Here is a 12,391-nt window from a genome sequence, read left to right on the forward strand (position 1 = left end):
CAACACTAGGTTTGGCGCAACTGTTATTGCTTCTACCAGCACCGCTGACGAATGGGTACAGGTTGTAAGGAAGAAAAGTAGGGATATAAAAGGGAACCCTGCCTCCCGTAAAAGTAGTTGAAAAATCGAAAGCTAATCATAGCGACAGATCAGCTATTTTTCATAGAATCAAGGAGAGTGAGAGCTTTGAACCTAAAGCTCGTTTTGAGCATGACATTGTACTGATTAGGCAGCTGCTTAATCAACTCATGCCTCAAAATATCACCGAAGTCACCTTGCTAAAGGTGTACAGAGTAGGGAGTCTAGCGGACTCGAAAACAAAACATTCCAGACTGCTTAAAATAGTATTCGGCTCTTCGAACGAACGTGACCTAATTTTACATAATGGACACAAATTAAAGGGTTCAAGAGTCCTTATCCGAAAGGACTTACTGTTGGCAGACCGTGTTAAAAGACGGGAAGCCGAGAAAGAACTACAACTCAGGAAAGCGCTGGCGAAAAGGACCTGAAAATTGTAAATTTTTTGGTTGTAAGACTTCGACAGACAATGATGCCGAAGCCATTCTGGGTGAAGCACGAAGGCACTTAAACAGGCTTCGGATCTGTTACACGAATGCACGAAGCTTACTTAATAAGCGATCGGAACTAGGTGTACAGATTGACTCTAAAAAGCCAGACATAATCGCAGTAACAGAAACCTGCCTGACACACTACGATCCGGACACTGAATCATCCTTATTAGATCTTATACTGACTCACTATGAGGATCATGTAGCAAACCTCCAGCATATGCCACCCCTAGGTAAAACTGAACACTCACTTTTAACTTTCGAGTTCCATATAACTGATAGTCACCAACACGCGTCAGCAGAGTCAAGACAAAACGTCTCGAAAGCAAACACACCAGATATCATGCACACAGCATCGTTAATACATTGAAATATAGACACAGAGTCCTCAATTGAAACGGCCTGGGACGCATTTCAAAATTCATACTTAAAAGTTACCACACAACACATCCCTTGGACTATACCAAAGGGGCCAAAAAACTCCCCACCATGGCTCAGTAGGGAGGTCCGCATCCTTCTCCGTAAGAGAAGAAAAATGTGGGATAGATTTAGGTTACTGGGGACTGATGGGACAAAATCTCAGTATTGGAAAGCTCGGAATACCTGTGCCTCGACCCTCCGTAAGTCTAGAAATTTGTACGAAGAAAAATTGTTAAGGAATCCATAGAATGTCCTAAACGCTTGTATCCCTATATAAACCAAAGGACAAGGAGAAAAGGAAATATTCCTGCACTATGGGGAGACAGCGCTGTCGCATCATTAGTGGAGGACGACTTTGGTAAGGCTCAAGTGTTCTCAAACTAATTCAGCAATGTATATACCATAGAAACACCCTTCCCGTCAGTCCATATAAATCCCTCCACACAAACACTGGATAGCGTGGCCATTAAGGAACTCGATGTCTTTGGTCTGCTAAATAAGCTGGACATATGTAAATCCGCGGGGCCCGATGAATTGCATCCTAGGCTACTGAAGGAATTATCTAACTTCGTTGCGAACCCTTTAAGTATATGCTTTAACCTATCCGTAACGCAAGGTCGTTTACCAAAAGACTAAAAAACGCCATAGTAAGTCCTGTCCTCAAAACAGGTACGAAACACAAACCTGAGAATTACCGCCCCGTTAGCCTAACTAGTGTGGTTATTAAAATCTTAGAAAAGATTATTCGGAAGGAGCTGTTTAAGTATCTCGATGAAAACCGGATCCTCTCGGAGAAGCAGCACGGTTTCAGAATAGGTTACCCTTGTCTCACTAACTTATCAGTGGCTCGTGAAAGCTGTTGCGCTCTTAAGGACCGAAAGCTACATGTAGACGTCGCCTTCATTGATTTCAGTAAAGCTTTTGACAAAGTTCCGCACAACCGGCTGTTAAGAATGTCGGGATTGGAGGCAATCTATTGATGTGGATAAAAGACTTCTTAGTTGGGCGTCAACAAAGAGTAAGGGTGAACTCAAAGTTATCTAGCTGGGAAACTGTGCTTAGTGGAGTGCCCCAGGGTACAGTTTTGGGGCCAGTGCTATTCCTCTTGTATGTAAATGATCGTCCTCGTCTCCTATCATCATTGGTCTTGCTATATGCTGACAATGTCAAGATATGGAGAACGATACGATGTAAGGGTGATAGCTTAGAACTCTGAAATGGCCTGAAGAAATTATCTGAATGGTCTCAAACCTGGCATTTGCCGATAAGTACTTCCAAGTGTGTTGTGATGCATATCGGTCATCAAGGTACAGATACATACACGATGAATAACACTGAGCTACCTGTCGTCCAGACATATAATGACTTAGGAGTTATCGTTAGTCAAGACTTAAAGACTACTGCACACTGCCGTGCAATAGCCGCCAAAGGTTTTAGAACCTTATGGTCAATATGTAGGGCTTTTAGTCGTGCCGACGCTAAAATGTTTTTGACTTTGTATACAGTGTTCGTACGTCCTAAACTTCAGTACTGCATGCAAACGGCTAGCCCCTGCTTAAAAAAAGACAGTGAGCTTCTGGAAAATGTTCAGAGAGAAGCAGCTAATGCTGATTCCAGGAATGGCGAAGCTTCCGTATGATGCTCGACTGGCCGAGCTGAACCTATTCCCGTTGTCACATCGTAGAACTGGAGGCGACTTGACTACACTTTTCAAGTTGCTTAGTGATAAATTCGCACCCGATATGCCGTCATTTTTCTTGTCTTTCAAAACAGAGAATTTACGAGGACACTCCAAAAAAGTTCACAAACCCAGAACAAATTACTTGTCAGCTGACTATCGACTTTCCCATCTAATCATCAACGAGTGGAATTCACTACCTCAGCACGTGGTTGAGGCTCCATCCGTCGACTCTTTCAAAAGAAAGTTGGATCAACTGAGAGACCACTATTACCATGACTAACACAGGCCATCGAGCCTCCTGTCCTTCACAAACTGATACTGAAACGCGGAAATTTCAAGGTTTATTTGGAAAGCTACTGATTTTTCCAAAACCTATAGCATTGACTGATTCAATTGACTAGACAACTCAAATCGAATGTAATCAAACCGCATATAAATATGCAGCATTATTTCATAACAGCTTATCACAAAAGTATTGAACGCCGTACAACATCCAATGGTGAAAAAACGCCGCTACGCACAAACATAACATTTTTAATACTCAAATCTACAGGACCAAATTGTTCCGAACAACAGATTGTCTTAACCCCATTCTCATACTATTTCTGGTCATTTTTAGTTTCCTTTTTACCAGCTGTCAGTGCATTATATGCATTTTATTAGCCGTTAATATATTTGCGCTTTTAAGGGATAAAGATTATCTGGGAGAGAAAAAATGCTTTTTCTTTTCTCTTATATATAATCTTGCATGCTATTCTAAAACTCTCTTAGCGCACAAAATATCTCCAAACAAGATTGAGACATACCGAGGTTTAATCGTTGCATATTTTGTGAGACTATAATTTCAGTAATTGTGAATAAATACTTCAACATCTGCTTTTAAATTTTGGTAGACATATCCCCTCACATTGTGGTATTCGAGAATTACGTACATACATAAGTGTACATGTGTTTGTGCACAGTAGGAATCATCATTATAAATGAATATAATTTGATTCCTTATATTAGGAATTGTTTTTATTTTACCTTAAAGAATTATTTATGATTTAGCTTATGCACCCAAGCTCTCAACTTTGGTGAAATTTCGGGAAATCCCCAAAGTGAAACAGCTGTTCCTAGAGTTCGGGGAGATTTCGGGGATCTCGTGCCATTTCTCCAAAATTTCCCCGAGGTTTACTATAGCGGCTTCCCTAAAATGTGCCAAATTTTCCGCGGAATTGGGAGATCGGGCAATAGTGAATATAGGATTAATCGTTCTGAAAACTATTTTGAAACCATTAAGGGAATTTAGGACCTCAAACCCAACTATGTTTGAGCAATATATAAATAGTTCCATAATCTTTATTGTAGTACTTCCGATATACATTGTTAGTAAAACTCAGAATTCTCAAGACTTGTGGCTTGAGAAACTCAGAAGAAACATTTTCAGCGCAAGCTTTTGCATAAATACGTCCGTACTAGATCTGCCGTTCCAAATTTTCCCAACGAGATGAAATTACCAAATGAATAGAAAAAGAGACAACATAGTATGGTAGCAATCATGACAAAAAGAACTAAGCATGAAGAATATGGCTCAAAGTTAACGAATGGGATGGTATGAGTACTGTGACTCATGACCAGGAGAAAAATAAAAACACGACTACTTATATTGTGACTAATTTTGAGCAATATTAGTATCAGTTTGTGAAGGACAGGAGGCTCGATGGCCTGTGTTAGTCATGGTAATAGTGGTCTCTCAGTTGATCCAACTTTCTTTTGAAAGAGTCGACGGATGGAGCCTCAACCACGTGCTGAGGTAGTGAATTCCACTCGTTGATGATTAGATGGGAAAGTCGATAGTCAGCTGACAAGTAATTTGTTCTGGGTTTGTGAACTTTTTGGAGTGTCCTCGTAAATTCTCTGTTTTGAAAGACAAGAAAAATGACGGCATATCGGGTGCGAATTTATCACTAAGCAACTTGAAAAGTGTAGTCAAGTCGCCTCCAGTTCTACGATGTGACAACGGGAATAGGTTCAGCTCGGCCAGTCGAGCATCATACGGAAGCTTCGCCATTCCTGGAATCAGCATTAGCTGCTTCTCTCTGAACATTTTCCAGAAGCTCACTGTCTTTTTTTAAGCAGGGGCTAGCCGTTTGCATGCAGTACTGAAGTTTAGGACGTACGAACACTGTATACAAAGTCAAAAACATTTTAGCGTCGGCACGACTAAAAGCCCTACATATTGACCATAAGGTTCTAAAACCTTTGGCGGCTATTGCACGGCAGTGTGCAGTAGTCTTTAAGTCTTGACTAACGATAACTCCTAAGTCATTATATGTCTGGACGACAGGTAGCTCAGTGTTATTCATCGTGTATGTATCTGTACCTTGATGACCGATATGCATCACAACACACTTGGAAGTACTTATCGGCAAATGCCAGGTTTGAGACCATTCAGATAATTTCTTCAGGCCATTTCAGAGTTCTAAGCTATCACCCTTACATCGTATCGTTCTCCATATCTTGACATTGTCAGCATATAGCAAGACCAATGATGATAGGAGACGGGACGATCATTTACATACAAGAGGAATAGCACTGGCCCCAAAACTGTACCCTGGGGCACTCCACTAAGCACAGTTTCCCAGCTAGATAACTTTGAGTTCACCCTTACTCTTTGTTGACGCCCAACTAAGAAGTCTTTTATCCACATCAATAGATTGCCTCCAATCCCGACATTCTTAACAGCCGGTTGTGCGGAACTTTGTCAAAAGCTTTACTGAAATCAATGAAGGCGACGTCTACATGTAGCTTTCGGTCCTTAAGAGCGCAACAGCTTTCACGAGCCACTGATAAGTTAGTGAGACAAGGGTAACCTATTCTGAAACCGTGCTGCTTCTCCGAGAGGATCCGGTTTTCATCGAGATACTTAAACAGCTCCTTCCGAATAATCTTTTCTAAGATTTTAATAACCACACTAGTTAGGCTAACGGGGCGGTAATTCTCAGGTTTGTGTTTCGTACCTGTTTTGAGGACAGGACTTACTATGGCGTTTTTAGTCTTTTGGTAAACGACCTTGCGTTACGGATAGGTTAAAGCATATACTTAAAGGGTTCGCAACGAAGTTAGATAATTCCTTCAGTAGCCTAGGATGCAATTCATCGGGCCCCGTGGATTTACATATGTCCAGCTTATTTAGCAGACCAAAGACATCGAGTTCCTTAATGGCCACGCTATCCAGTGTTTGTGTGGAGGGATTTATATGGACTGACGGGAAGGGTGTTTCTATGGTATATACATTGCTGAATTAGTTTGAGAACACTTGAGCCTTACCAAAGTCGTCCTCCACTAATGATGCGACAGCGCTGTCTCCCCATAGTGCAGGAATATTTCCTTTTCTCCTTGTCCTTTGGTTTATATAGGGATACAAGCGTTTAGGACATTCTATGGATTCCTTAACAATTTTTCTTCGTACAAATTTCTAGACTTACGGAGGGTCGAGGCACAGGTATTCCGAGCTTTCCAATACTGAGATTTTGTCCCATCAGTCCCCAGTAACCTAAATCTATCCCACATTTTTCTTCTCTTACGGAGAAGGATGCGGACCTCCCTACTGAGCCATGGTGGGGAGTTTTTTGGCCCCTTTGGTATAGTCCAAGGGATGTGTTGTGTGGTAACTTTTAAGTATGAATTTTGAAATGCGTCCCAGGCCGTTTCAATTGAGGACTCTGGGTCTTTTGTCCAATCTACTCAGTGTCTTAACTACTGACCGCGTTAGTCTGAATTTAGTGACATTGTTGGTGGTTTCATAGAGCGTTATCATTTTCTTGTCGAGAAGACCACAGTTTTTTGCGACTTATTACTCCGGCCTACATTGATCGTCAAGGGAGGCAGCGGTTGAACATAGATAACACAATTTGAAAGCACCCTGATTGCTGGATACCCACTAACTTGCTATATTTATCTGGTGGCCCATGACTAACTACAGCATTGTTCACTCAACAGTTACACAAAATATGACTAAGACCTCAAAGTCAGAAAAGCAAACCATGCGCATTTTGCTACTTTCAAAGACAATGTCATACTTCGATGGATGAATATGAAGTGGACTATTGCGGGACGTATACGCTCATTCGTTGGTAAATAACTATATGGCCAACACCGAAAGTGTTGAAATCCGGTATGCGCTAACTGACTCTTCTAAATCCGCGTATCTAATGTAAGTAAAGTGGTCGAAGCAACAAAATGCTTCACTCCCTATGGTAATCTAGGCAATAAAGACCAGTTCAGATTTCTACAACCATTTGAATTCACGTTCTACTTTGGTCTCTTTTCACTTATTAACAAATGTTTAAAGAGAGGTTGATAATTGTTTTGTATATGCATTATTTTGATTATTCACTTTACACTACTTTGTATCATCAGTCGATCACTCAATACCTGATTAAAAGTAGGTAAAAGCAGTAAAACTATTTTTTCGTTATGTATCCACAGACACGTGAATTCTTCGAATTCGATTACGTTATAAATCTGTTAATAGAACTGGTATTATTTAGTAATAACATGGTTCCACGTTGTACTTTTCTGGTACATCTATTAATGCCAAACACTGCCATAGACCATCGCTGTGCAGGAAGCAAACGTTTACGTCAAGTCAAAAAACAACTGCCGTCGAGAGACGCTAAATACACTTACATTCCAGAATCTGATGGAAGATATGTATTTGGTCAATACGTCTAGTTTCAGAACTGAAACCAACTTTGTTTTTCTGTGATCGACATCTACGATCCCTAACTAAACACCGCATCGATTACTTATGGAGTCTAATATCTTAGACACTATTTTAGTTAAACCAGCCCCTCTGCGATTATCAAAAGAGGATATTAGTCCTTTTTAATAAAATGCTATAATTAGCAACCGAGACCAATTAGATTAGGATATGATCAGATCCTCAACTCTAGTCGGCATGTGGGTCAATATAACTGCTAAAACTGAACAACTACTCCGTAAGGTACTCTGGAGTTAGTGTATCCTCCACTGCTTCTCGACCCTTGCAAAATAAGTGCAGAGAAAGCTGTTTTACATATCACTGAAGTAATATAACCTTAAAGTCAGTCAGTCAGCTACAACGTAGGACCAGGCACATATATGCATCGGTCCAAGTTGCCATACCTCATTAACACAACAAGATGGACACCGGATTCATAAAAGTAGTCAATTCAGAGGTGGTAATATATAAAAGAAAGATTGCAATAAGAATATAGTACAGGAAGAAAGAATTAGTCCGTAGAAAGAAAGATATGAAGCGATTTTAATCTCTTAGTTTAAGAGAAGATAGGGAGTGTATACACCTACGATATTGTGATCGATTCTGAGCCATGTCACCTAGAGTCTCCAACCATTGGTTACGACAGTCATGCAGACCCCAACCAAGTAGTCTGCATCTACAAACATGGCTCAGACTAGAAGTTGGTGACTTCAAGCACTGATGCCACGTTTTGGTTTGGCCGCCCCTAACTTTCTTCCAACCATCCCGAACACCGGTTAGCATTGCACGTCGTGGTAACCGGTGTTCGGGTATACGTAACACGTGGCCCGACCATCTCAGTCGATGAAGATTCACAACCTCATCGACTGATTTACCATCATATCCTAATACCCTGTGTCTAACCTCACTATTACTTACCTGGTGATCCCAGCAGACGCCAGCAATATTCCTGAGGCATCTGTGGTCAAATACTAGTAGCTTACGAGTGTCTTCTACTCTTAATGGCCATGTTTCTCAGCCGTCAAGTAGAACAGAACGGACTACCGCGCAGTATACCCGTCCTTTTATTGATAGACGGATATCTCGCCTTCGCCATAGGTGACGTAAGTTGGCGAAAGCCAAACGAGAACCGTGCAGAAAATGTCGTCAGACACCAACCCAGACTTCCAAGGTAAGTGAAGTTGTCAACGCGTTCGACTACTTCACTCCCTATCCTTAGTTCAGGTGTTGATACAGACCAGTCCTGAAGCAACAACTTGCATTTAGAGGGAGAGAAGCGCATTCCAAACATTCTGGCATTGTTGCTCAGTGCTATCAAAAGACTGCATTTTATCAGCGTCTTCACCAAACAGGACTATGTCATCTGCGTATTCTAAGTCGATAAGTGGACCTCCTGGAAGGAGATTAATACCCAAGAAGTCAATTATGTCACTAATATTTTTAGCTTGGTACTTGTCAGAAACCAGTTAGCTTACTAACATCAACACACGTAAATATGCATATTCGAAATCTAAGATTACAAAACATCGCGCACAGATGAATAATACTGAACGAATGAAATGTATCAATACAATGATTCTAGATTGCACTTATTTTATATGTTTATTCAAAACGTACGATATACATACCTCATTTTTGATAAATTTTCATATTTCCTTCTAGAAATTAAATTAAGCTACAAACAAACAAGATATCCAATTTCATGACAGTTTGTACTAATGGACAAGTTATATTAGAAGAAAAGTATCAACGCTGCAGATTCACTAAATCAGAAATCGTAAGCTATGCTAAATGGTTGGGAATTAATCTGAAACGAGAACCAGAATTATATCCCTTAATATATGAAGGAATCAAAGCCCCGCTTCCGGTTGGTTGGAAACCTTGTATGAATACCAATGGGGATATATACTACTTCAATTTTTTCACAGGTCAGTCTACGTGGGACCATCCTTGTGATGTTTATTATAAGAATATGGTATTAGAATGCAGAAAAAATAAAAGCTGCACGAACGTAACTGATAGAAAGCAAAAGTACTTAAAAAAACCTCTACATAAAAAGTCATGTGGTCCTTGTCATGGCCTCAAGCTACTCCACATAGAAACATATAATAAGCCAATCAGTAACCGGACACAGAATAATGGTACTTCGTGGAGTAATACTACTCATAATCACAATTTAAAGCTTTCGAATGAAAACCCAGTCTTCAAAAACCTAAGTGGGACAGGAAATGAGCCTTTAGTTTCCAAACCCAAGCCTTCTGAAAATAACGATGGTCAATTTAGGAAAAGCACAGGTGTCCAGTATGAATCAGCATGTGAACTGCAAGCAATACGAATCAAAGAGAATACAGAATTGGCACTGGTTAGTCAAGTTGATGAAAACCTCCTGAATTTTTCATTATTAAGTAATTCTGAAGACTTAACTAACAGTATAAGATCCAAAACACGAAATGTGACTAAATCGTATGGATTTTCTGAAGCATTGCAAAATGAAACAAACTCAAACAACTGCTGTAAAATAAAGATCAAACAGAATACGTCAACAGGTTACCCGGTATACGGACGATCGGAAGAATCAATGAATAATAAAAATACCGGCAATTGTGACAGCGATAGTTCAGTCCATAAGCATCTTCAAACCAAAACAGGATCAGAGTGTATAACAAAATTATTAAAGAAAATGGAACAAAATCATGAGGAAGTACTAGGAGCAAGTTACAAATTATGTTCAATGCAAAACGAACTAGTTAACTGGTGTAATGAAATCGAAAAACGCCTATATGATATTGATAGCAGATATAAGATCACTTTTTGCAGGGATAGAGCGTTAATGGGAAATAATAATCTACGCATATTTTTAGAACCGCCTGAAAATAATCAACAGGATTACGTGAATACTAGTCTATATAATAAAGTTACATTTAATGGATATCCTTCATACAATTCTAATTTGTCGGTTAATACAAAAAATAAACGACCACATTCTAGCGATGATTATCTATTGAGTGAAAAACACACCTGTACAGACACAAAAACAAATGCCATAAGTACAAACTCTTTAGTATTTAAAACAAACCATGTTGAAAACTTGGTTCCCATCAGTAATTCTATATCACAAAACCTAGTGAAACACTTGTCAATAGTCGACATGTCCAAATCAAGATATACTGTCACAAATTGGAACAGGATATCTAGTGACTGGAATACAGTTAGAACAAAACTATACCATGGGAAGTCTCTTTATTCACCAAGAAACCTCCCGCAAGGCATGATAAGTCAACAGCTTGAAGATTATTCAAGATGGTTAGAACAAGCTGAAGCATACATGAAAACTTTACAGTCCGTCTGAATATTATTAAAATATTAACGTAATTTCACTCGGATTGTGTACAACGATGTTAACTTTGCCACAAAATCCCAAAAAAAGTAATACAGACAATAAGACCGGCATTTTGAATATCAAGTGCTTCGAGAAAATTACAGTTGAATTCAGATGTTTGGTTAAATGTTTAATAAACCCATTGTAAAATATCTAGTTTGTTTTTAAACATTCCCCCTAAATTTCTTCGACACGCCATTGCACAAATCTACCCCTGGGTAGCCAGTGATCTGCAGTAATGACCAGATATTTAGTTTATTCCCAATAAGTGACCACACCGAGATATTGTAAAACAGTCGATCTAACACGACCTGCCGAATTGGAAATAAGAATGCGATGCTAGTTCTTATGCATGTTGACATTTATTAACAAGGCATATGTGCAATCCCAGATGTATTCACTGTTTCGTTGGAGACTTTCTTTAAGGGCGATATTTCAACTGTACGCCCATGTAATCTGAAAATAATTAGAAACCCTTCTTGACATTAGACAACCATTACAAAGTTCCGTGTGGTTTAATATACAGTCACACTTTTTATTTTGGAGGTAGCTTAGATGCAACTAATTACATTCACAATATCTAGGTTCTTGTTCGATTAACAGGCACAACTAAAACGTACCTACTCCATCCATAAAACACTAAGCTTCATATGATAATTAGAAGTATCTGAATTACTATACGAACTAGGAATCCCAGAAATAACGCAATTTAGACCAAGAAGAACTAGGTGAGCACAAACGAACGCATTGTATTTGGAATTCGAAATCAGGTAGTTATCAAGTACAAAGGAGTCATTAGTCCATACAAGCACTACACCTCAGCTTCGAGAGAGAAGTTCAGAATGATTAAACCTGAAATATACTTCATTTACGATCAATTAAAAATATAACCTCTGGATGGTTATAAAAGTGAAAATATAGAGATCAAGGTCAGGGCGAATCCCGTAGTACAAGTAACAAATGAATCAGTGGCAATAAAAAAGATTAGAGATCGAAGATACGATTTTAGAACATATATACTTATGAGACAAAAAAGAACTATTAGAAATTTAGGAACTTACGATATAAGAGAAGACAAATAGTAAATGCATCTGCGCTATTACAAACGATTTCGAGCCATGTCACTCAAAGACATTAACAAGTGGCTACGATAAACACATAGACTCCAACCAGACAGTTTGTACCTACCTACATATCTCAGTCCAACAATCAGTGACTTCATGCACTAATGTCATATCCTTTTTGGCCTCCATCTAGTCACTACGTTACATCATTGACTTCTATTATGTCCTCTGACCCGTCAAATATCACGTGACAAAATCCCTAATCGGGACACCGACTTCTATGACCTAGTCCCTATGCTAAACCAATGGTGCGTCAAGCAACACCAGCGGCCTTGATTCAACTCTCAGACTATTAATACTCTGTATAGCAGCTCCTCGCCCAGCCCAGAACATAAATATAATCTTCCGCAATATAAATCGTATATTTCAGATATACGCTGTTTATGTACAAGCATACGAGATCGCATCACACTGTAAAATGAAAAATAATTATTGTGAAAGATCAAGCCAGAAGTAGCTGAGTATAGCAGG

At 39.4% G+C, this 12,391-nt stretch overlaps 1 protein-coding gene across 1 annotated transcript; it reads left to right on the forward strand.

Annotated features, from left to right (window-relative positions):
- Positions 1-3,172: 3,172 nt before the first annotated feature.
- Positions 3,173-11,680, forward strand: MS3_00001183 (uncharacterized protein). Its single transcript, XM_051208672.1, has 2 exons — positions 3,173-3,278; positions 9,080-11,680. The coding sequence occupies exon 2, from the start codon at positions 9,120-9,122 to the stop codon at positions 10,764-10,766; it is 1,647 nt and encodes a 548-aa protein (XP_051071709.1). The 5' UTR covers positions 3,173-3,278; positions 9,080-9,119; the 3' UTR covers positions 10,767-11,680.
- The last annotated feature ends 711 nt before the right edge of the window (positions 11,681-12,391 follow it).

Source organism: Schistosoma haematobium, chromosome ZW, assembly GCF_000699445.3.
Source record: "Schistosoma haematobium chromosome ZW, whole genome shotgun sequence".
Lineage (NCBI taxonomy): Eukaryota > Metazoa > Platyhelminthes > Trematoda > Strigeidida > Schistosomatidae > Schistosoma > Schistosoma haematobium.

What these genes read in the sequence shown, in the direction of transcription:
- MS3_00001183 (XM_051208672.1), top strand. Translation starts at nt 9,120, where the DNA reads ATGACAGTTTGTACTAATGGACAAGTTATATTAGAAGAAAAGTATCAA.